Source organism: Sorex fumeus, unplaced genomic scaffold (genome assembly GCF_029834395.1).
Source record: "Sorex fumeus unplaced genomic scaffold, SorFum_2.1 ptg000002l, whole genome shotgun sequence".
Taxonomy (NCBI): Eukaryota; Metazoa; Chordata; class Mammalia; order Eulipotyphla; family Soricidae; genus Sorex; species Sorex fumeus.
In genome coordinates this window covers 3,765,431-3,791,059 of record NW_026606059.1, presented here as the reverse complement: position 1 = coordinate 3,791,059, position 25,629 = coordinate 3,765,431, and the positions used below count along the sequence as shown (strand labels likewise).

Here is a 25,629-nt window from a genome sequence, read left to right as displayed (position 1 = left end):
AGATGTTACGGCGCCCGCTCGAGCAAATCGATGATTATCGGGAAGTCAAGTGATCAAGTGATGTGAATGAATAAACTGTGATATGATCAAACAAATGAGTGTTCCTCGATGATACTGAAGCACTGAGATCTGGGGGTTAGGGGCGTGAGCACAAGAGCCACAACACGTGCGGGGCAGAGTCTGATCAATCCGGGAACCACATGCCCCCTTGCCTCCCCGATAGACAGGGGCCTGTCCTCTAAATACTGCGGGTGTGGCAGTGTGTGGGATCAGCCGTGCTGTCCCCGGGGACTCAACCCCAGCATGTTAAAGTGGCCAGCTCTGGACAGAGGTCTGTAGGGGAGTAGCCCAGGGGAGAAGGAAGGTAAAAGGTAAGAGAACTAAATTCAAGAAAAGGAGGCCGGAGCTATAGCACAGCAGGGAGGGCATTTGCCTTGCACACGGCCCACCCAGGTTCAATCCCCGGCATCCCATATGGTCCCCTGAGCACTGCCACGAGTAATTCCTAAGTGCAAAGCCAAGAGTAACCCCTGAGCATTGCTGGGTGTGACCCAAAAAGGGGAAAAAAAGGCAAAAAAAGGAGGGGCATACACTGCCTCAGCTTCAAGGGGGGTCCCGAGCTCTGCTGGCTGGATCCCTGGCACACTGGTTCCCCTTTTCTGTTTTGCTTTGGGGCCACACCCGGCGGTGCTCAGGGCTCCCTCCGGACCCTGCGCCCTGGGCTCTCTCTGGTCGTGCTGGGTGGGTTCGAACCCGGGTCGGCCAATGCAAGGCCATCGCCTGATCCACTGCACCATGGAACCTTCCAGTGTCATCTTCATCACCTGCAAACCTGACTGAAGCCAGGTACGCTTTCCGGGTGTAGTTTCGATTAAATAAATCTGACGTCAGTGTCCAGTGCCCGTGCATCCAGCCGCACACACGTGCGCACAGACATAGACATGCGTGTGCACGGACAGACGCACGCCCAGTTAACTGGTGCATAAGTTGAGTTAGCCTTGCAGGCCGATGCGGGCAGCAGGGCAGCCATACGCGCCCCTGTCCAGCCCTGGCACCAGCTGCTCTGCACGGCCCTGCCCTGCCCGCACTGCCCACTTCCGGGGCGGGGCCTTCCCGGGCCGCCTTCCAGGCTGGGGGATGATGGGAGCGAGCTGGGCTGCAGAGCTGCCGTGTCGTTCGCCTCCTAGCGGCCTCTCCAGGCCCCCTCCTGCGCGTGTCGATCCACCAATCACAGCCCGCCTCTGAGGCCACGTGGCGCCCAGGGGCGGGGCCTCGGAGGACGGGGCGGGGCCTTCCTGGGCGCGTTCCTGGATGGGGGAACCACCAAGACGAGAAAGCTGGACTGCAGAGTGGCCGATGGATGCTGAGTCCTAGAGCGGCCATGTCATTCCGCCCCTAGCGGCCTCTCCAGGCAACCTCCCGCTCGTGCTGATCGACCAATCACAGCCCGCCTCTGAGGCCACGTGGTGCCTGGGGCGGGCCCTTCCCAGGCCACGTTCCAGACTGGGGGACCACTAAGACGAGCGAGCAGGGCTGCAGAGCGGCCTATGGACGTTGAGTCCTAGAGCAGCTTTGTCATTACGCCCCCTACAGGCCTCTCTAAGTACCCTCCCTCGCGCAGATCCACCAACCACAGCCTGCCTCTGAGGCCACATGGTGCCCGGGGCGGGGCCTCAGGGGAGGGGGCGGGGCCTTCCCGGGCCTTGTTCCAGGATGGGGGAACCACCAAGACGAACGAGCGGGGTTGCAGAGCAGCCTATGGACGTTGAGTCCTAGGGCGGCCATGTCATTCCGCCTCTACGCCTCTAGCGGCCTCTCCAGGCACCCTACCGCTCACTCAGATCCACCAACCACAGCCCGCCTCTGAGGCCACGTGGCACCGGGGGCGGGGCCTCGGGGGGACGGGGTGGGGTCTTCCCAGGCCGCGTTCCAGGCTGGAGGACCACTCCACCAACCACAGCCCGCCTCTGACGCCACGTGGCGCCCGGGGGCGTGGCCTCGGGGAACGGGGCGGGGCCTTCCCAGGCCGCGTTTCAGGATGTGGGGGACCACCAAGACGAGGGAGCGGGGCTGCAGAGCGGCCATGTCATTCCGCCCCTAGCGGCCTCTCCGGGCACCCTCCCGCTCGCGCCGATCGGCCAACCGCAGCCCGCCTCTGAGCCCACGTGGCGCCCGGGGGCGGGGCCTCGGGGGACGGGGCGGGGCCTCCAGGGGCGCTTTTGCCGCCGAGCTTGCACCGGAGCCGCTGCTGCTGCAACCTGCTGCGCATCCCCCTGGGCGCGGCCCACGCGGGCCCCAGCCGGGCGCTCGCCGCCTCCCTCGGGAGCCCGACGCCGTGCGCGGGCAGCGGGCAGCGGCCAGCAGGCGCCCGCCGCGAGATGGGCAGCCACGCGCGCAGCCCCGGGTGGGCAGCGCGGGACAAGCGCCCGGCGCCCGCCGCGCCCGCCGGCCCCCCGGACGGCCCCCCGGACGGCCCCGTGGACGGCCCCGCGGACGGCCCCGCGCCCGCCGCGGCCGTGCTGGTGCTGGCGGCCGGCTGCGCCCTGCAGCTGGCGCTGGACGGCGTGGAGCTGCTGCTGGAGCCCGCGCCCACGGCCGTGCTGCACGTGCGCCTGGGGGCCCGGAGCGTGCTGCTGGTGCCCGAGGCGCTGGGCGGCGCGCAGCCCGGCCTGCAGCCCGGCGCCCTGCTGCGCGGCCTGGGCCAGGTGGTGGCCGTGGAGCAGGCCTGGGGCGGCGCGGGCGCCCACCTGGAGCTGGTGCTGCTGCCCGGCGCCGACGCCGCGGGCCGCGGCGAGCTGGAGCTGCGCCCCGAGCCGCGCGCGCCGCCGCCGGCCTGGCCGGGGGGCGCCGGCCCCAGCCCCAGCCCCGAGCGCGGCCCCTACTGCAGCCTCGGCCTCGGCCGGCACCCGGGGACCCCCGGCCGCTCGTCGCTGCGGCCCCTGCCGCCCTCGCCCCCGCCCGGCGCCCCCGAGCGCCCCCCGGAGCGCGCGCTGGGCCCGCACCGCAGGGCGCGGCGCTGCCTCTTCCCGGAGTGACCGCGCGTCCTGCGCGCCCACCGTGGCCACGCCGCGCACCCGGCCCGCCGGCGGAATTTTCTGGAAGGAGCGGCCCGACGAAAGGAAGCGCCTCCAGGGTGCCGAGCTCGCCCCCGGGCCCACCGGATTGCTACTGGGTTGCGCTGCGGCCTGCGCGCCGGGTTCTGGGTCTTGGTGACGTGCCCGCGCCTGGCCGTGCGCGGGGCCTGCTCCAGGCGCATGGAACCCGGAGAGCCTGCCCGGTGCCAGGCCAGCGCCCCATCTGATGAACTTGGTGTCTCTGGCTTGGCACTTAGCCCCGGCACTCTGCACTTCGCTCCAGCACTCTGCACTCAGTGCCAGCACTCTGCACTCAGCGCCAGCACTTATTTCCCTTCGTCTCCAGTGTCCTGCGTCCTTCTGAAGGCCCCCAGCGTGGCCGTCTCTATCCAGGATTCCAGGCGTTGTCACGGTCACTGGCTCGGGTTCCAGCTCTGTTCTCCAGGTCAGTTAGCACGACTGTCTCACCCTTACGGCCTTTCCTGCAGGGGCACCTAGCCAAGAGGTGTACGTGGACCCTCATCTGCCAGGTACAGAACGCACTGAGAATGAAGGACCAATGGGATGTGCCCCAGCTTTGGAGTTGTTTGACAAATGGTTTAAGTGGATCATTGAGTTGAGGGGAGGAAGGCACTGTGCCCCTCGCCCCCCCATAGAGTTGTTTTTCTAGGTCCCAGATGCAGAGTCTGTTTTGTACAATGTTAAGGGTGTATAGGAAACAATGTGTTTTCTTATGCTGATCTGAGATTCAGCTAAGTTAACTTTTCATGACATCTGTAGATCATCCTGGTGAACTGATAAAGGCAGGGCTATCTCTCCAAAGTAATTTTTGACAAGTTGCTTATATTTTTGGCTAAATATTTTATTAAATATCACCTTCCAGCCTCAACAATAACATTAATAGAGGTTTTCCTGGCCCATACTTGGGTTATTGCAAATGCTTCTAAAATCTACCCTAAAGATCCTTTCTGAATACTGCTAGCATACAGAATATTATCCTGCCTTATTCCAAGTCACCTTCTGTAAGAGTAACTTGATCATCGAACCCTGAATTTATTAGGAAATGCACAGAAACCCGGCAACAGAGCATTTGGGCTTCCGATGTTGAAGAATGGAATTCCCACCTGAGTACTTAAGAAGGGAAAGAACATTAACTGTAGGATCGTGTTAAGAACTTTAAGTGTAAATTTTAGTAGATCTGTGAATTCTGTTTGTTTGTGGGCCAGACCAGGCAGTGAATAGACCTTACTCCTGGCTCTGTGCTCAGCTATCACTCCTGGCAGTGCTCTGGGGACCATATGGAGTGCTGGGGATCGAACCCACGGGACCATGGGTGAGGCAAGCACCTTGCTTGCTCTGGCCCCAGTTTTTCTGTATTCTTAATATGACTTGAAAAGCCATGTTTATGGCTTTTTCCTAATCTGTTTTTGTGGTTTTTGTTAATAAACCTTCTAACAAAGTATTTTTGCGTCTTTGTTATTTCATACTTGTTTGTATAGTTCTGTCCTTTTGCTTTATTACAAATAACCATTTAGTTCTGTCCCAAGCAGCTCCGGGCTGGGAAAGCCACGCCCTTTGCCTTTCTAACCTATGGGTGGGGGTTAGCAGACACCCTGAGTAAAGTTCTAGGAGGCAGCTGCAGGAAATTCAAACCCATGGAACTCTGCTAGCCCCACCCACAGGTTAGAGAGGCAAAGGGCGTGGCTTCCCATCAGGCGGCCACTAAGGAGCCACCAGTTACACTCCCCAACTATCACCCGGTACAGCCATCTCCAAAGTAGCGCCACAGAGTTATGAAGCAATACCAACAAGAAAGGGAATGTCCTAGGAGGGGAAAGACGAGATTGCCACCCCCAGACTCCAACAGGCTCTTCTTCTCGTAAGAAGAAGAGCACCAGACCACACCAAGAGCAAGCAAAGAAGAGGAAGACAGGAGCCCTGAAGCTCCAACATGGAATACCCACATGCAAAGTCTCTCTGATGAAGAATTCAGAGACAAAATGGTGAGGATGTTCAGTGAGCTTCAAGAAACAGTGGGACAGATATCCAACAAAATACAGGAAGATATGAGAGCAACAATCGGATGGACAGCCAATAAGATACAGGAGGAAATGAGAGCAGAAGTAAGGAAACTACAAATCGAAATGTCATCAACAAATAACCATTGATATGTTACTTCTAACTTTACAATATTATTCTGCAAAGTTTATTTCTATAAAAAATTAGTTCTTAGTGATAAAGCTGGATAAAATAAAGGAATGGGGAAATTACAAATGCTTATTGCTTAGTAAAATAAGTTAGTGAAAAAAAAACCCAACGGCATACTGGGGCTGGAGAGATAGTATATGGTGTAGGGTGCTTGCCTTGCACATGGTGACCAACTGGGACTCCATCCCCCACATGCCATATGGTCCCCTAAGCCCCAGGGCATGCCAGGAGTAAGCTCTGAGCACTGCCAGGAGTAGTCCTCCAAACAAAACAAAGAAATGCATACAACACTCTGGAATATATATATATATATATATATTCTCATTCTCCTAATCCTGAAAGAGCATTGAAATGGCTCTTTTAAAATCTCAGGGCTAGAAAGAAGGAGACGTTACTGGTGCCTGCTTGAGGAAATCGACGAACAACAGGATGATCATGATCATGATATATATATATATATATATATATAGAGAGAGAGAGAGAGAGAGAGAGAGAGAGTGCAATACTATGACCAGAAGTTTCAGAAGTAATACCTTCCCAAACTACCAGAAGCTTGGAAAGTAATATCTACTATTTTTTTATTTCTCTTACACTACTTAGAAGAGTAAGCTAGTGGACAATAACCGGGAGTTCAGTGAATAGAGGTCCTATGAGTTTCTAGGCAGTGAGACGACGCAGCATGAAATAATTGTACATCTGACTATTTGTCAAAACCCACTCGGTGCAACATTGAGTGTAACTATAGTCACTGTTATCCTGTTGTTCACCGATTTCCTCGAGCAGGCACCAGTAACATCTCCATTCGTCCTAGCCCTGAGATTTTAGCAAGTCTCACATTGGAGGCTCTTTCTGGGTCAGGGGAATGAGACCCATCATTGTTACTGGGTTTTGACATATTGAATATGCCACGGGGAGCTTGCCAGACTCTACCGCGTGGGCAGGATGCACTTGGTAGCCTGCCAGGTTCTCCAAGAATGAGAACTAGACAATAAGAGGGGAGCTGGGTTTTATAGTCCCTGGGTCTTGGCTGTTGATGGGATAACACGGCACTGGGGGCAGTTTGGTGGGTGTAACACCTACATACTGGAAGATGAGGGATCTGGGTGGAGGAGGCCCAGTCCCAATCCAAGCAGGCTTAGAGATCTCAGCCCCTGGTCCCGCTTGCCTGGGTTCCTCTGCCAGTTCCTTCATGTGTGAGGCTCATCCAAACGTGTGGAGAGTGGTCTTAAGCTTGGCTGTGGCTGGTTTCTGAGGTCTTCAGCTGCCGGGGCTCTCTCTGCTCAGGGCGGGGAGGGAAACTCAACCTGCCCCCCTCCAAGGGGGCCCAGTGAGGACAGCCAGGCTAGGGGGCAGGATACTCTGCCGTAACAATCACTTAATCACTTAATCCCCGTTATTCATCGATTTATTCGAGCGGGTGCCAGTAACGTCTCCATTCATCCCGGTTGCGTGCTAGCGTAGCCCAATGGTATCTGTTCGTTCTAGGAACATGTAGAGCCTCAAACCGATCATTTAGGGTCTTGACGAAGAAGTCTGGCCATCTTATAGGTGGGCGTCCACGTGATCTTTTGATGTCCCGTGGAATCCAATCAGTAATGGCTCTAGTCCAGCGGTTGTCTGTAAACCTCATTACGTGTCCAGCCCATCTGATTTTTGATGTCTTGGCAAATGAGACAGCGTCCCTGATTCTTGAGCGTTGACGAAGATCAGAACTCCGGATTCTATCTCTCATTTGAGTGAATCGTGATATTCCAAGCATAGTTCTTTCGATTCCTCTTTGAGAGACCCGAATAGTGTTCTCATCCTGTTTTCGTAGGGTCCAGGTCTCTGAGGCATATGTTAATGCAGGAAGAATAGTGGAATCAAAAAGATGTGCTCGTAGCTGGAGGTTCTTTGTCCTTTTAGTTATTTCTTCAATGCTCTTGAAGGCATTCCAAGCCGCTCTCTTCCTCCTGCGCAACTCAGATGTCAGGTCATTCATCATGTTGATTTCTCGACCTAGGTATATATAACTGTTGTACTATATATATAACTATAGTACACTAAAAAAACTATAATGTCAACAGTGGGTTTAGGATCAATTTGATGTGTCAAACTGGCTCATCCACTGTAACAAATGTACCAGACTAATTCAGGAGAAGCTGGAGGGGGATTTGGGACACAAACAGAATTTCTCTATACCTTGTGCTCAATTTATCTGGACTGAAAAAAAAAGTTTGAAAAGGGGGTAATCCCCCCTAGAAATGTCTAAATTTAATCAAGTTAATGAGCTATAAAGCATTAAACTTATATTTAAATATGTGTGCATATAGACCAGATTACTTCTATTGTTGTTTTCACTGATTTTGCTGCCTTTGAACTATAATTCCAAAATAAATTATGAAGGGAAAAATACTCAAATTTTAATGAATTTAAATTTGGGATTTTGGGGTTTTTTTATTGTTTGGGAATTATTCCTGGCTCTACACTCTGCTGTCTGTGGTTCTGTGTTCTCCTGGTAGGCTCAGGAGTCCATATAGAAATCTGGGGATTGAGCTTGAGTCTGCTGTGTGAAAGGCACTATCCACTGTACTATCTCTGGCCCTAGAGTTGAGATTAACAAAGAATTGTCAAGGTTTAATCCCTCTAATTGCTTTTCAGTGTCTAGTCAACATTGAGATTTAAATATGAATTATACTATTGTTTTGACAATTTTAATTAAGACCTAGTCCATTTCTTTCATGAGAGCCAAAGGTGAAAACTTTCTTAGGTGAGCGATCTATGTCAAACGTTTTCCATAAGAAACAGAAGTTATCTGTTGTGTTAAGTCTGGTACCTCTTAAAACAAGTAGTCTCAGAGCTGAATCCGCAGAAAATACCTTTTCAGTCCTTTGTAAATCCATTTCTGACTAGTTTAGGGATTAGTCTCAAGAGTCAGCTATTACTTTTGAGGGTGAGGTGGGGGTCAGACCTGATGATGCTTGGTGCTTCCTCTGGGCTCTGTGCTCAGCGATCTCTCCTGGTGGGTCTTAAGGGACATATGGGATGCAGGGGAGCAAACCTGGGTTGGCCTCATACAAGTGCCCTCTCCAGGATGCAATCACTCTGGCCCCTCATCTGTTACTTTTACCTACAAAGTATTAATCATTTTTCACTTTGCAGAAGTGAAGTATGAGACTGAAACTGTCCTCCCGTTGTTCATCGATTTGCTCGAGTGGGCCCAGTAATGTCTCTATTGTGAGACTTGTTGTTACTGTGTTTGGCATGTTGAATACGCCACGGGGAGCTTGCCAGGTTTTGCCATGCGGGCAAGATACTCTCGTAGCTTGCCAGGAGGAATCAAACCTGGGTTGGCCGGGTCGACCTCATGCAAGGCCAACGCCCTATTCGCTGTGCTATCACTCCAGCCCATGAGACTGAAACAGATAAAGAAAACATTCTGCTGTCGATTTTCTTACACATCTTAGAAAGATTGTGCTGGAGACATCATACATGGGTCAGGCACTTGCCTTGCGCATGGCTCACCCAAGTTGGATCCCCAGAACCCCATGTGGACCTCCAGGAGTGAGCCCCGAGCACTACTAGGTTTGGCCCCCGTAACAAAACAAAACAAAGGTGGACAGTTTGGTAAAAATACCACCAAATATGACTTTATATTGGAAGTCTGTCTGCAAAGAGCTTCTTCAGGACTAAGTCATGGACAATGGAGGCATCATTATCTCCAGTGTGAGGGCAAACGTGTGTGCCTAGTGTCACTTTGTTTATCCAGACACTAGCTTGAAGACATTCTGCAGAATAAAATTACTTGTGTGGGGCTGGGTGATAGCACAGCGGGTAGGGCATTTGCCTTGCACATGGTCAACCCGGGCTCAATTCCCAGCATCCCTTATGGTCCCCCGAGCACCGCCAGGAGTAATTCCTAATGCAGAGCCAGGACTAACCCCTGTGCACTGAAAGGTGTGACCCGAAAACCTAAAGTAAAATAAAAATTTTTAAAAATTACTTGTGTGATTTATCTGTTTATTTTCTTTAACCCCCTTAGAGCTTTGGGTCTATGACTGTTTCAAAATGAAATATTTGGATGACACTAAACAGATGTCGGCATTTTCTGATTTCTCCATATGGTACATCCAAGGCACACGCAGAAGGAAAGCATGAAGATAGAGCAGAGGTCACTGCCTACTAATAAAATTTCAGGAAAAGTAATGAATCTTCATCACAATTGTTAGAAGGCATGTCAGTAGAACACTGATTCATCTAATAGTTTCTTTGAATTTTTAGAATGTGGTACCTATGAGGACCCTAAGACTACCACCCACATCACCGTAAATGAAGGTCAGGAGCTGATAGATCAACCATCTGGGAGGTCGGGGCTTATTTCATTCAACTGATTCATCTGTACTTTATTCAACGGAACTAATGCTTTCAAATTTAATGCGAATAGTGGATCTGATAATTTTGTCTCCTTTCACCAAACCAGTGATAATATTGCCAAGAATTTATAATTGTTCCATTAAAAGTCCTGTGATGCCATTCATTCATCTTCCTTAAATCTCACCGAGAGCCGCCTCAAGCCGTTCTCATCTCTCAGTCAGCTCCCTTTGGTGGAAGTTCAATCATTTATTTCCTTTACTTCCTAATGTTCTGGTTCAAGTTCTAGAAGAAAACATCAGGAAAACGTTGTCTGAGACTTCTGCTTCAGAATGTGAAAGAATATGCAGAACATACAAGAATTATCAAGTAGCCATATGCTTAGAGAGCCAAGAAGTCAACAGGAAGAAAGTACATCTTGTATAGGATAAAAGTGTTGCCGTAATAAAAATAGATAACGACTGAAAATTGTACTAAGAGTGAGTAAAGTGGTAATAATAGATAATGAGTAAAATGAGGTAGATTAAAGCTAAATAGGTTCTTTGTTAGAGGTCCTCTTAGAATCCTCAGTATGCTTATAGAAATCAGGAAATTTTAAGACAAACAAGAGGCAAAGTTCTCTCAATTTCTGTTATTTAAGGACTTTTTTTTACATGATGTCTCCAAATACTCTTCAGAACACACATCAGAAAGGTAGTGCAGGGACAGAGAGAGTCCAGTGGGTAAGAAGCTTGCCTTGTAGTTGACCTGGGTTCAACCGCGAGCAGTGCTCATAGCCCCCAGAGCCCCACCAGGACTGATCCCCAGGAGCAGAGTGGTGGGTAAGTCCTGAGCCCAGCTGTGTGTAGGCCCCAAACAAAAACAAAAACCAGAAATGAAAGAAAATGCAGTGCAGAATAAAGTACTCTGCTACAGGCAAAGTGGTTTTCTGTCAGTCTTGGGAAAGCCCCTAAGAAGGAACTGTTCTTGCTGACTGAAGAGAAATAAGAGAAGGGTTTATTGTAGACATGGCACTGTACTTATTAGTTTCCGAAAGCTGTAATAAAGATAAGGTGAGAGTATAGACAGTCCTATTTAAAAGGAAAAAAATAACCAGCATAGCAAAAGAAGATAGGAGAATGCATTCTTTTTTCTTTTTTTTTTCTTTTTTTTGACAGGAGAGTAATTTGTGTTTTTGTTAAAAGAAATAACCAGAGCAGGAAGATAATGGCATCATCTGCCAATGATGAGGAGAAAAGGAAAATGATGAATAATTTGGTCCAAAGAGCTGAAAGATGAAGGGGGTGTTATGTAGAGGATCGCAGTAAGGAACAATTCACACATATTAATTTTGTGATGAATAATTTTTTAGAAAGTCTTAAAGATAAAGATGAACATTTGATCCTAGGAATAAGAAGAAAATCCTAAGAAAACAAAATTATTTAGTGTTTTTTCCCCCTCTGAGTCACTTATCACTTAATCACTTAACTTCCCGTTAGTCGTCGATTTGCTCGAGCGGGCGCCAGTAACGTCTCCATTTGTCCCTGTCGCGTGCTAGTGTAGCCCAATGGCATCTCTTCGCTCCGGGAACATGGAGGGCCTCAAACCGATCGTTCATGATCTTGACAAAGAAACATCAGGAAAACGTCTTCTTTGTCAAGACCCCTCTGAGTAATAGCTAAAAACATATCAATAGCAAAAATAACCCACCAAAGTCCAGGTCCTTTGGTGATCAACACTCATATCTCGCAAAGCAAATCACTTGGTAAAGATGCCAAATCCCATATGTCTTTACCTGATCATTTCTGATCCTTATAAATGTGAACTTCTTAAAGATAAATTTCTATATTTCAAACCCTAGAGAATAGAGTCAAAAGGGAGACACCAATAACTCATAGTAAAATTTACTCCTAACTGATTTCTAACAGTTATACTCCTTTTTTTCTGAGCTGATGATGAAACAAAACTTTTAATTCATGAATAGTGGCTAAAAGTTGAATAATAAGGGATGTGGAAAAGGTGGAATTTGATGATCACTAATAGGGACATTTGGGAATGTGGATGGATTTCTCAAATTGGTATATACTGTGAAATTTGTGTCTGCTTTAGTTATATATGGATATTAACTTTGTATCATCGGAAACTGAGTGACTTAAAGCAATCCAGTAATGGCTCTTTGGATCATATTTTCCAGGCCTTTAGAAGGTTGCACCATGGTGTCATCTAGGGCTACAGTCTCAAATGATGTTTTCCATGGAAAAGATTCACTTGGATCCACTCACATGGTCATTGGCAAGGTTCAGTATTTCAGTTGTGATTTCTATAGTTCCTCGCTGGATACCGGCCAGTATCTAGCTCTGAATCAGTTCCTAATTAGACTGCCATCTCTCTTTTCACCTCAACCCCCACAGTCCCACGTGTCTAAGGTTTAATATCTTCCCTACAGTCTCAACTTTATAAGGTACAGTAGCATTTCTTTTTAAATGTAAGGAAAAATATCTTCTTAGACTTTTTGGCTTTAGTTCTGTCACCGTGAAATTGCAAGGCTATTCATAGTGGGGCAGAGCCTGGCAAGCTCCCCGTGGCGTATTCGATATGCCCATAACAGTAACAATCAGCAGGTCTCATTCCCCTGACCCTGAAAGAGCCTCCAATCGTTGGGAAAGACGAGTAAGGAGAGGCTGCTAAAATCTCAGGGCTGGGAGGAATAGAGACGTTGCTGGTACCCACTCGAGTAAATCGATGAACAACGGGATGACAGCGATACAGTGATTTGTTGTTGGTTTCAGGTGTACAGCGCTTCAACTCCCATCCCTCCACCAGTGTCCACTTCCCTCATGAATACCTACCTCCCCCTTTCCATACCACTTTCTCCTCTCGCTTGATTGTTTCCCTCTGCCATAATTGTTGTCCCGCCTGTTCCAGTCCCCCAGCCCCCTAAGTAGTGTGTTTCCTACTGAATATTGGTTCTTATGTCTTTTCAGTTCTTATATTCTTTGTTTCCTCTGTCTCTGGGCTTTTTTCTTTTTTGCTTTTTGGGTCACAGCCAGTGATGCTCAGGGGTTCCTCCTGCCTGTGCACTCAGGAATTATTCCTGGTGGTGCTTGGGGGACCATATGGGATGCTGGGGATCGAACCCGGGTTGGCCTCATGCAGGGCATATGCTCTTCCGGACTGTGCTATCACGCCGGCCATCTCTGGGCATTTCTTATTCTGCCATCTGTTTCTCTATATCCTGCAGACGAGAGAGACCTGTTCATGTAGTTGTCTTCCTCTACTGAATTATTTCACTCAGCTCCACACGCCCCGGGTCCCTCCATGAGTCACCAGTGGCATGATTTCATCTTTTCTTAGGGCCGGTGTACGTGTACCCTAGTTTATTGACCTGGTCATCTATCCTTCTGAGCTTCTTGTAGTTATTTTTTAGAATTGAAATAAAAAGGCATGTCATTAACGTCTTTTTAGAATACATTTCGGTAGCAATTTTACTACTGGTTTTCACTTCTCGAAAAATTGTCTCCTCCTGAATTCAGTGCCACTTGGCTCTCTTGGCTCCCCTACCTCGCTAGCTAAATGTCTCTGACTCTATTTCCAGACTTTTCATTTAGTTTGCCTCAAAGTCACTATTGCCTCAGGTCTGAGTTGTCATTCAGTCACTCCCTGTGTGATGTAATCCAATATTGAGGTTTCAAATGTCGCATTTACATTGATGGTTTCTATATTTAAATTTATAGCTTCGTGTCTTCTTTCTTGGCTTCAGACTCTTTAGTCAATACCTACTGTTGGATTCCCATAGACAGTGAACATATACAAAACATCTCAAATAGGGACTGGAGTGATAGCACAGCGGGTAGGGCATTTGCCCTGCATGCGGCTGACCCGGATTCGATCCCCAGAATCCCATATGGCCCCTCAAGCACTGCCAGGAGTAATTTCTGAGTACAAAGCCAGGAGTAACCCCTGTGTACTGCCAAGTGTGACCTAAAAAGAAAAAAAAATCTCAAATAAAGACTTGATTTTATTTTTCTACATCTAAATTTGCCCCCAAACTGTCTGAGTCCATCTCAATAAATAGCATTTTATTTTGCTTTTTGGTTCACACCTGGCGATGCACAGGGGTTACTCCTGGCTTTGCACTCAGGAATTACTCCTAGCAGTGCTTAGGGAACCATATAGGATGCTGGCAAGTGAACCCAGGTTGGCTGCATGCAAGGCAAACACCCTACCCTCTGTGCTATTGCTCTAGACCCAGTAAATAGCATTATTTACTACTATCTCTGGCCAAAATCCAAGAATTCATCATGACTTTCCTTTTTTTACATCACTTAAACTATAAGCAGTATAGTAATTCTACTTTCAAAGTACAATCCAAATCTATTATTTTATCATTCTTTTCAACTAATCCATCATAACTTTATTATTATTTCAGTAAATTGTAATTGGTCTTTTCATCTTGACTCTTGTGTTTCTAGGGAAGTATTCATTCAACACCAGTAGTACATTAAAAAATTTCAAATATGACTGGATTTTAGCCTTCGTACACCTTTTTATTATGGTTATCAGCACCCTTGAACTTTACATGCTAGATGCCAGTAGCACTCTCTTTGTTTATGACTATCTAAACTACCCAAGACAAGGTCGTAGTATACAGTCAGTGTTCCTGGGGGTGGGCAAAATCACCATGACCACCACCCCATTGAGAATCACTGGTCTGGAGTCTGTATCTAATAGAAGCTGGTGAGATTCTTTTAAAACTCTGTGTAGCACTGTAGCACTGTCCTCCCATTGTTCATCGATTTGCTCAAGCGGGCCCAGTAACGTCTCCATTGTGTGATTTGCTATTACTGTGTTTGGCATATTGAATACATCATGGGGAGCTATCCAGGCTCAAACCACATCAAGTATTGCCCTGCTTAAAAACTTTTTCAGCCCCTACCACCTTCCCATGTACCTAAGGATAAAATGTGAATTTGTGTGGCCACAAGAGGCTCAAGAATGAGAAGGCATAAGTACACAGCATAATCAGAGCGCGTGTTTCTCCAGCCCACACTGGGGATAGTCATGTCCAAGAAAGTAGCTGGATTCTGTCATCCTAGAGGCACAACCCTTAGAGTCGAGCCTTGCCCATGGGCTGGAGGTTGAAAGCAGCGATTCCCTTACTGGCAGCCCCTAATGTGGAAACCCTCCCACCACTACAAAGGTCACTTTGCTGAATAGCTGTGACCAGGGACACGTGACCACAGTCTCCAGTCACTTCCCAAGTCAGTTTGACTGTGATGCCACTGTCAATAGCCAGACAGCATCAACTGTGAGTCCTGGGCCGGAACCCACTTCAGCTGGAACTTGGTGCGATGGTCCCTTTAGGGTCTCAGTGCCAACAACCCTTTATTGCTGTCTAGCTGAGCAACAGACAGAGCCACCTGGGCTTAGAGAGATAGTAGAGGGACAAGGTGGTGTTTTCCTTACATGGTGGTAGCCTCAGCTCAACCCCCACCCCTGCAAATGTTCCCGCAAGGACCACGAAGAGTGATCCCTGAGCATAGAGCCAGAAGTAATTTCTCATAAGGGTTTTGAGGATTCTGAAAATTACTAGAATCAGGCATTAACCTGATTTTGCAAATAGGAGCTGAAGACACAAGGAACTTGGTGCTTCACTCTTGGTTCACCATGAAACACCAGGAAGGAAGGAAGGAAGGAAGGAAGGAAGGAAGGAAGGAAGGGAGGGAGGGAGGGAGGGAGGGAAGGAGAGGAGGGAGGGAAGGAAGGAAGGAAGGAAGGAAGGAAGGAAGGAAGGAAGGAAGGAAGGAAAAAAGGAAGGAGGGAGGGAAGCAGGGAGGGAAGCAGGGAGGGAGGGAGGGAGGGAGGGAGGGAGGGAGGGAGGGAGGGAGGGAAGAGGAGAGGGAGGGAGGAAGGAAGAAAGGAGGGAGGGAGGGATGGAGGGAGGAAGAGAATAAGGAAGGAGGAGAGAAAGAGAGAGAGTGGGGAGAGAGAAAGCGGGTTGGCCTCTCACACCATTCATAAAAGTTCATTCAAGATGGACTAAAGACCTGGAGGCTAGACTGAATCTAGAATCCTTGAATCAACCAAATTAGACAGTTTGTCTACTTTGCAATACTTTTTAAAAGCACGTTTACTAGCTGGCTCATAAGCAACAAAACTTGCTCTTCCACACTTTTGGAGCCTGCGGTCTAAGATCAAGGAACAGCACATCCTCTTCTTGGTTTCTATAATCTCTGAAGGGAAATAGACTGAGCAGTCTCTCTGGGACCTTTTCTATAAATGTGCTAATGTCACCATGATGCCTCGGCACTAATGGACCCTCCAAATAACACCACATTTGATGACTATAATGTGCACATTTTTGAGGTACACAAACTTCGTAGTACAAATGTTGCTCTCCCCGATATAAATACCAAAGTTCTAAATTTAAGTAAAATTCTATTAACCTATATCATGAGTAAGAAGATAATACAAATTCTCTCTCAAAAGACTGGCTCATTATAATTTTCCAAATATTATTTGGGTAATCGAATGAATAAAGCTAAATGAGGATGTATACAACATAGTTCAAACTCAGCTAATCGCATAGTAGCTATACAATAGAGAGGTAGGCAGATGGCTATAAGTCATATAATGACTCTCAGGTCTATCTGCCAGATTTGATCAAGACTGAAAGGCAAAGTTTTGTACTTGAGTGTCTAAACTTAATAAGGACATAAGAACAACTTTGAATTGGATCATCTTCCATACTTGACTAGTGATTGGATTCATCTACATGCAGTGTGTTGCCAGGCTTTTTATTGAGTCTATTTCATAAACCTCCAGGTGTCCTGGAAATCTGCAGTTTTATAAGCTTAGTAAATGGCACTTGCAATCGACTTAGAGTACAGAGTGGCCCGAAGAGCACTTAGCTGTCTGAGAAATTATGATACTAATAGGAAACAGGTAAGTATGAATAACAAAAACTTATGGATAAAGAAGAGAAAATATCAACACCAAATTAAAGAGTAAAGGAAGACTTTGCAATGTTCTTTTAAAAATAAAACATTTTAAAGGAGGAACATTTATCCCTTATGTCACTAGATAAGTATTTTATATTGTAGTCACAATATTAGTATATTGTAGCTACAGCTTCCAAAAATGTGCAACTTCAAATTATATGATTGCGTTCGAGGGAAATATTGAGAAAAAGCTTTTATTTTGAAGTAACATCAACACCGAGAGTCTGATAGACAATTTCAGGGATATGACTGATATATGTAATTAACCTGTCATTCAGGAGGCCGGAGAACAACAAAACATAAACCCTTAAAACAAAACCTTGTCAGTTTAGAACTTCAAAGATTGAAACCCCAATAAGAAAGACTCAAATCCAATTTTTAGAGGGGATTTTAGGAGAAAATAGGTTAGTGACAGCACAAGCTGTCCTAAAGCCCTTTGTAGTGTCCCCTGGGCCTGCACCCTGAGGGAGGGTCAAGAGCTCAGTCTCTGCCTTCAGTCAGGGCGCTGGGCTGGGCTGCTCTAGGGTGGCACTGCACGAAGAAATGAGCCTAAGTGACAAGAACCAGCGTCTCCCCTTCTCCAACATCAATCTTGTGATGCAGTGTCCGAACTCTGAACACAAGCTTTCCGGGTTTATAGGTACTTCTGGCATCTACTGCTGGAAGAAGGGCCATTCAGATAGACTTGGAAGTGGAAACCCACCTTGATCACATTTCCCACTACCTCAATTTTGGAGTTAGGTATAATGCTGTTCACAAAATAATAAAGTGTTGGAGTGCAGATCGAAGTGACGTCCATCCCCAGGACTGCTGACGTTGTTCAACACCACACGATCCTCTTTGGTTGATCATCAGTGACCTCGTCATAGAAGGACCTTAGGCATCATCTGCACTGAGTCTCTAAGATTATCTAGTGCAGACCATCTATGATCCATTACATTCCCCTGGGTAGTTTTTCTACAGTATGAAGCACATTGTCCAGTACTGGATTAGTGTGGATTATAGGAACGCATTGAATGCAAAAGAGCACTCAGTGAGAGCTGTTGACTGCCGTGGCATGTGTTCCTCTACTCAGTAATCTCTGTCCCCAGTTTTTCTTCCTTTTCCTCCATATAAGGAAGAATGTATGTTACAATCTCATTGAATCTATAAAGGCAAGAGTTAGTCATGTCCACTGATTGAATAAGAAAATTTAACTCAACGTATCCCGCTCTTTTTGACTTATTATGCTTAACATGATACTTTCCATGTAGTACAGGAAGATTGCATTCATCCGGGGAACATAAAGTAACAAAATGGGAGACTAACACACAGGAGTGGCTGTGATTAGTACCAGGAATTTTGCTCCATGACTTGGAGACCAACCACACATGCTAGGGGAAAAGGAAGCTCAGATAGAGAAGGGAACACCAAATAAAGGTGTTGGAGGATCCTCTCAGGATGGGAGAAGCATGCAGAAAGTAGACCGAACATGATTGCCACTCAATGCCTCTCTTGCAAACCATAGCACCCAAAGGAGAGAGAGAACAAAAGGGAATGCCCTGCCACAGAGGCAGGTGGGGTCGGGGGATGGGGGATGGGAGGGATATGGGACCCGTGGTGGTGGAGAATGGGCACTGGTGGAGGGATGGGTATTTGATCATTGTATAATTGAAACCCAAGCACAAAAATTTGTAAGTCTACAACTGTACCTCATGGTGCTTCACTAATAAAAAAAAAGAGAAGAAAAGAGAAGAAAAGAGAAGAAAAGAAAAGAAAAGAAAATTTAACTTAATGTAGATGCAACCTGGAGTCCAGCGACGAGGAGTGTTGTTCCCTCTGCTCTGCTTCCCTTCTGTGCTGGCTGTGAGAGACTTCAAGTGGTGCAAACGTGACAGCATCAAACACTTCTGGCGATGGCAGAGCACTTACCCTGCTCCAGCTCAACAGGCTGAGGTTCAATCCCAGGTACTGCATGCAGTCCAGAGAACCCCTCCAGGAGTGTTTCCTGAGAACAGACCAGGAGTAAGCCCTGAGCACCACCAGAGGTAAACCCCAAACAAACAAACCCTCCAAAATATGGACCACTACTTAGTGCCTGTACTGCAAACCATAACATCAAGAAGGAGAGAGAGTAAGAAGAAATGTGCCAGCCACACAGGCGGGGGCGGGGGGAGGGAAGCATGGTGGGAGGGATACTGGGAACATTGGAGATGGAGAATGGGCACGGGTCGAGGGATGGGTACTTGAACATTGTAGGACTGAAACATAATCATGCAAGTTTGTAAGTCTGTAACTATCTCAGGGTGATTCATTTAAAATAGTCACTGTCACTGTCCTCCCGTTGTTCATCAATTTTGCTTGAGCGGGTCCAGTAACGTCTCCATTTGGAGACTTCTTGTTACTGTGTTTGGCATATCGAATATGTCACGGGTAGCTTGCCAGGCTTTGCCGTGTGGGCGAGATACTCTCGATAGCTTGCCAGGGTCTCTGAGAGGGGTGGAGAAATCAAACCCGGTTTGGCTGGGCTGGCAGTGCACAAGGCAAACGTCCTACCCTCTGTGCTATCACTCCAGCCCTATTTAAAATAGTAATAATAAATAAATAAATAAAAATTTAAAAAATTTTAAAATGTGGGCCACTGACTGGAGATCATTGTTTTGTGGTCACCCAGAAACCCACTGTAGATTACATATGTGTGAGAAATGAACTGCTGTATTACACAACTAAGATTTGAGACACTATCATTGAACTATAATCAACTTTATCCTGACTGACCAAACATGGGCTTTAATGTTCCACTTAATGACAAAACAGCAGTTAGCTTTTACTTTATAGTTTGCTGAAATAACCAACAGCATGTGTATTTCGATGCATTCAATTCTGACTGCGTAATTGTAAGCTTGGCAGTTCATTTCATGTTTTAAATTTTTACTTTTGCAGAAAAGCAGTGAATTAATATTTTACTTTTGAGAGTTGTGAAAAAACTGTCTATCATTCACATAAAAATGTATATAAATCTTTGCATTAAGTCGCAATAAGTTCTATCTCACTAAAGGTTACTGAGGAGACGTGTTTAATCTTCTTCTGTTCTTTTTGCTCTATGGATTCACCTTTTCTATAATTGCTGACATTTCTCTGAAGGTTAGAAAGGGGAAAAGTTCTCGAAAATAAAGTTAATGAGTCTGTCTTCTGTTTTTTCAGGGTGAAATTGAGAGTCTTCGTCAGCTTAATGAAAATCTGCCGTCCCTGTACAAGGTTAGATAAAGGGGCATCTCCGCCCGCAGACATGGCTTTGACGGGTTCTCTGCTGACCTTCCGTGTGGCACTGAAGCTATCAGGGCCAGAGACTAAGCAGGGTTTTATCTCTACTTCATTGAGTGAGTGATTAAGTATAAGTGTATATCTTGACATTTATTTAAACATCCGGCCATTAATTTGATCAAAACCTGTTTAAAATGTTTATATTAATGACCACACTTCTACATTAGCATCCTTGGCTCTTGAAAAGTGAATCATTTCACTCAACTTGAAAAAGTGAGTCACAGATGAAAACATGGTAAAGGAATACCAGCTTGTCCTTTATGATTTAATTCGAAGCAGCTATTATTTCTTGAATCCTCATGATCTTATAGGCTCTAGCCTAGAAAGACCTCTTTCTCCAACTCCTTTTTAAATGTATATATAATTGACAAATAAAGTCATATTTGTCAGAGGTAAAACAATAATATATTTGTATATACTGCAAAATGATCCCCAGGAAAATTCCAGTTAACGTCTGTCGCCACAGTTACAAATTTGTTCTTTTTCCCCCCATGTAATGGAAACTTTTGAGATCTACTCTTAGCAATTTTTAAATATTTATCTTTATACATCTTACAGGAAAATTTATTATCTGCTCCCACAAAAGCGTGCCTTTCCCCTGTCATCCTAAGGAAGCTACACTTGCAATAATCCTTGTTTGCTGCACTTCCTTGCAGACATCTACATCACATCACTTATTAGCACATACTGATCTTCTTCCTGTTGTTCGTCGATTGCCTCAAGCAGGCCCCAGTAATGTCTCCTTTGTCCTAGCCCTGAGATTTTTTTAAAAAGTGCCGTATTCAAGGCTCTTTCAGGGTTAGGAGAATGAGACCCATCATTGCTAATGGTATTTGGCATATTGGGTACGCCACGGGGAGTTTGCCAGACTCTGCCCTGTGGACAGGTTACATTCGGTAGCCTGCCAGTTTGTCTAAAGTAGGAATGAGATAACAAGATGCCGTGTGGCCACTAATGCGGCCACGCGCTTCTGGGAGCTGGATTTTATAGTCTCTGGGTCTTGGCTGTTGATGGGATTACATGGCGCTGGGGGTCAGTTGGTGGGTGTGACCCCTGCCTACTGCAAGGTGGAGGATCTGGGTGGAAGATGCTCAGCCCCGATCCAAGCAGGCTTGGAGACCTCAGCCCCGGGTCCTGCATGCCTTTGTTCCTCTGCCAGTACCTTCATGGGTGTGGAGAGTGGTCTCAGCATGGTGGTGGCTGGTTCTGGGGGTCTTCGGCTGCTAGAGCCCTGGTCGGAGCGGGGAGGGAAACTCATCCCGCTCCCCTCCAAGGGATCCCGGCGAGACAGTCAGTTGTGGTGGCAGGAGACTCTGCGCTTTTCTCTTCCAGGAGCTGGATTTTATAGTCTCTGGGTCTTGGCTGTTGATGGGATTACATGGCACCAGGGGGCCAGTTGATGGGTGTGACCCCCGCCTACTGGAATTTGGAGGATCTGGGTGGAGGATGCTCAGCCCCAATCCGAGCAGGCTTGGAGATCTCAGCCCCAGGACCCGCATGCCTGTGTTCCTCTGCCGGTACCTTCATGCATGTGGAGAGTGGTCACAGCATGGTGGTGGCTGGTTCTGGAGGTCTTCACCTGCTGGATTTTCTTAGACTTTGTACCTTCCCTCCACTATCCATTTCAAGACTGGTCTTGTACACCTTTGTTTGTTTTGCTTGGTTTTGCTTTCAGGTCAAACTCAGTTGTGCTCAGGGCTTACTCCTGACTCTGAGTTCAGAGATCACTTTTGGTGGGCTCTGGGGACATATGGAGTATCATGAATTGAAACTGGGTCAGCCACCTGCAAAGCAAGTGTCTTACCCGCTGTCCTATCTCTCCATCTTTCTCTTCCTTCCAGGCATCACACTTGCCTAACAGACAAGGGTTAACAGAAACCAGCTCTGTGATGGCTGAATGGGAACACAGCTACATGGTAGTTTAAGAGAAATGGTTACGTGAAAGCAGCTCAGCTGCTTGGTGGGTTCAGAGAAACTCAACTGGTTTCAGGAACAGACTTTTGGTTTTCTATTCAAACCAAGCCTGTTTTCACCCCATTCATTAATCTTAGAAATATTATCTAGGCTCAGGGATATAACCCAGTGGGAGCCTTGTCTATGGTGGATACCCCTCCCATCCCCTGGACTGAGTGTGATTCTCATCACAGCTCTTATATCCCTGACATCACAAGAACACAATGCTGAGAGATTCTACAATAGCAACACAAACTGAAAGCAAGCAAGCTGCATTTTTAAAGACATTTATTAAACAAATCACTGTTTGACGTAGTGGTGAATTAAAGGTCTACACAGAAGTTACAACCTCGTCTTCTAGAAATCCTATCTTCTCATCCTACGTCCAGAGCTCAGATGAATATTGGGGCCGGAAAGATAGCAGAGTGGGTAAGGTTTTGCACATCATCATTCCAGGTTTGATGTCAGTGCCCATCTGGCCCCCCCAAACTAGGAGTGATTCCCATGCAGAGCTAGAAATATGTCCACAACAGAGCTGGGTGTGGCCCCCAAATAAAATGAAGAAAATCTAGATGAATTTCACTCCTTGTTAAATGTTTGGGCTGGAGCGATAGCACAGCTGTAGGGCGTTTGCCTTGCAAGTGGCCAACATGGCCAACCCAAGTTCAATTCCTCCACCCCTCTTGGAGAGCCCGGCAAGCTACTGAGAGTGTCTAACCCGTATGGCAAAGCCTGGCAAGCTACCCGTGATGTATTCGATATGCCAAACACAGTAACAATTGTCACAATGGAGACGTTACTGGGCCCGCTTGAGCAAATCGATGAACAACGGGAGGACAGTGACAGTGGACAGGACAGTTAAATGTTTGCTTCTCAAAGAGACTTTTTCCTCACTCTTTAAGGCCCTCACTTCATACTTGTTATTTCTACTTCTTTCTGCTTGCAAGAATATAATAATGACGGACTGGAGCAATAGTGCAGTGGGTAGGGCACATGTGTGGGTTCAATCTCCAGCATCCCGTTTGGGTCCCCAATCCCACCAGTACAATCCCTGAGCACAGAGCCAGGAGCAAACTCTGAGCACTGCTTAGTGTGACCCAAAAGAGAATAAAAAAAGAAATGTATAAATGAAGTCACTTAAAAAGATAAGAAATGTGCACATGTCACAAGATGCAAAAAAAAAAAAAAAAGAGAAAGAAGATTTCCTCTATTACAGAAAGACTACTTCAAGAGACATTCCCGGCATCCTGATGGGAACTGTGCATAGAAATGAGAAACCAAGCAATAACCCACACAAGTGGGAGAAACAGCACAGAATACTACAGAGTTCAAAAGCTTGCATAGATGGGGGTATGGTGCCGCCAGCAGGTCAATCTGTACCTGTGAGGTGAGTGCATCAGCAGCCTGATGGCAACATCAGACTTTCAGATGCCCCAGAATTTCTGCTGTACCTTTGACCAGACCCCAAAAACTTGGGGCAAAGTTTACCAAGAAAGTAAACAGCCAAAAGTTAGGTATGTGGGAGACACACCCACAAACCACCTCTGGCTCAGCTATATAATTGGAGGCATGGCGTCTCTGGTTCCTGATTGAACTGCTTAATGGCCATGATCCCAGAGACTCAGAAATGAATCTCGGAACCCAAAGGCTTTTGGCAGAAATGCATCTTGTTCCTGCAGTAGGTTACTGGCGCTGGGCCACTCCAGGTGGGAATAGGTTTTGTGCCTTGGACTGTTCCCCCTGGTGGCCTGGTGGCTGCCATCCTCCAGAGGCCACTGGACAGTCAGGTTTGGGCCTGCAGTGACAAGACACACGGGGCCTCACCACATGGGGGTGGAGCCGTCTCTTTCTCCCCATCTCAACAAGACCCCAAGTTGCCGCCAACAAATGGCCTTTCTGGCTCCTGATCAAGCTGATTAATAGCCATGATACCGGAGACTCAGAAACAAATCTTGAAACCCAGCGACTTTTGGCAGAAATGCATATGGACTGCATACAAGGTGGCCGCCGGCTCAGAACTTATTGGAAAGCCAGATATGAGCCGGCGGTGACAGGGCAACTGCAGTCTCATGGGAAGGGGGGCGGTACTGGCACGTCCTTCACGCCCTACCAAGGTCACGAGTTACCCCCCCCCCCCCGCAACCGGCTCTCTGGCATGGCCATAACACCAGACATACAGAAACCAATCTTGTAATTATCTGGCTGTTTGCAGAAATCCAAAATCGTGGCCGTGTGACATTATATGATTCTCATAACCAGCTATAGAAAACAAAATATTTCACAATGCCTTTTCAGCAATTCTGATTGTTTTGGTGGAAATTCTAAACAATAATTGTGCATCTTTTGCCAAAATAATTAATTTAATCAAGGTAGAGAAGAGTTAAGTAGAAATCATCTGCCTCACAGGCATTGGGAGGGGTAAGAGGGGGGTATACTGGGGTTCTTGGTGGTGAAAAATGAGTACTGGTGAAGGGAAAGGTGTTTGATCATTGCATGACTGAGACTTAAACCTGAAAGCTTAGTAACTTTTCCCACAGTGATTCAATAAATAAATACAAAAATTTAAAAAATTAAGGTGGAGTTCATGCCCAATTTAATCAGCTAATCGGTGGCTGAATAAATAGCAGTACTCCTACAAAAAAAACTTTCATAGAAAGAAGCACTGGAGTTGAGGAGAATTTTCACCAAGGTCAGTAGAGAAAGGGAGAACATTCTAGGTAAGAACAATTGTTAAGTAGTCCCTGGAAGAGAGCATGAAGCTGGAATGAAATTGTTCAGCTTGCCATAGTGCTGAGGGCCTTGGTAAAAATACAAACTTCATGTAATGGAAGGTGGGACTCTCTTTGGATTCTTGGTTATGGGGCAAATTCATCCCTGCTGCAGCTGAGAAAGAAGTTACAGGTAAAGCTGAATTGGGGAAACTAGGTTCCAAGAACTTCTGGGCTCATTCATGTGAAGGTGTCTGGATACCTGGAATTGATGGCAGAATGGCATCAACTGGCAAAAATAAGAACACAAAGAGAATTGGATATAAAAATATAACTGAAAGCAGACCTAAGAGCATAAAATTGGAGCAACATCCAGCCTTTCTGGAAAACAATATGGACAGTCCTTCAAAAACTAGAAATTGAGTTTCCACATGACCCCGCAATATCATTTCTCAGAATATATCCCGAGGATGCAAAAAAAAAAAAACACAGTAGAAATGACATCTGCACCTGTATGTTCATTGCAGCACTGTTTACAATAGCCAAAATCTAGAAACAACTCAAGTGCCCTAGAAGAGATGACTGGTTAAAGAAGTTTTGGTACATTGACATAATGGAATACTATGCAGCTGTCAGGAGAGATGAAATCATGAACTTTGCTTATAAATGGATAGACATGGAGAGTATTATGCTAAGTGAAATGAATCATAAAGAGAGGGACAGGCAGAGGAGGACTGCACTCATTTGTGGAGTATAAAACAACATAACATGAGGCTGACACCTAAGGATAATAGATACACGGGACAGGAAGATTGTGCCATAGCTGGAAGCCTGACTCATGAGTGGAGGGGAGAAGGCAGCTGGAATAGAGAAGGGATCACTAAGAAAATGATGGCTTGGGAGGAACTGGTTGGGATGGGGGATGTGTTGAAAGTAGATAAAGGACCAAATATGATAACCTCTCAGGGTCTGCATTGCAAACCATAATGCCCAAAAGTAGAGAGAGATTATGGGGAATCGTGTCTGCCATGGAGGCAGGGGGAGGGTGGGAAA

At 46.8% G+C, this 25,629-nt stretch overlaps 1 protein-coding gene across 1 annotated transcript; it reads left to right on the top strand.

The window, feature by feature from the left end:
• The first annotated feature begins 2,378 nt into the window (after nucleotides 1-2,378).
• Nucleotides 2,379-3,035, top strand: LOC130021683 (proline-rich protein 23B-like). The gene has a single exon (XM_056112444.1). The coding sequence runs from the start codon at nucleotides 2,379-2,381 to the stop codon at nucleotides 3,033-3,035; it is 657 nt and encodes a 218-aa protein (XP_055968419.1).
• Nucleotides 3,036-25,629: the final 22,594 nt, after the last annotated feature.

Coding starts and splice junctions, on each gene's coding strand:
- LOC130021683 (XM_056112444.1), top strand. CDS start 2,379: ATGGGCAGCCACGCGCGCAGCCCCGGGTGGGCAGCGCGGGACAAGCGC.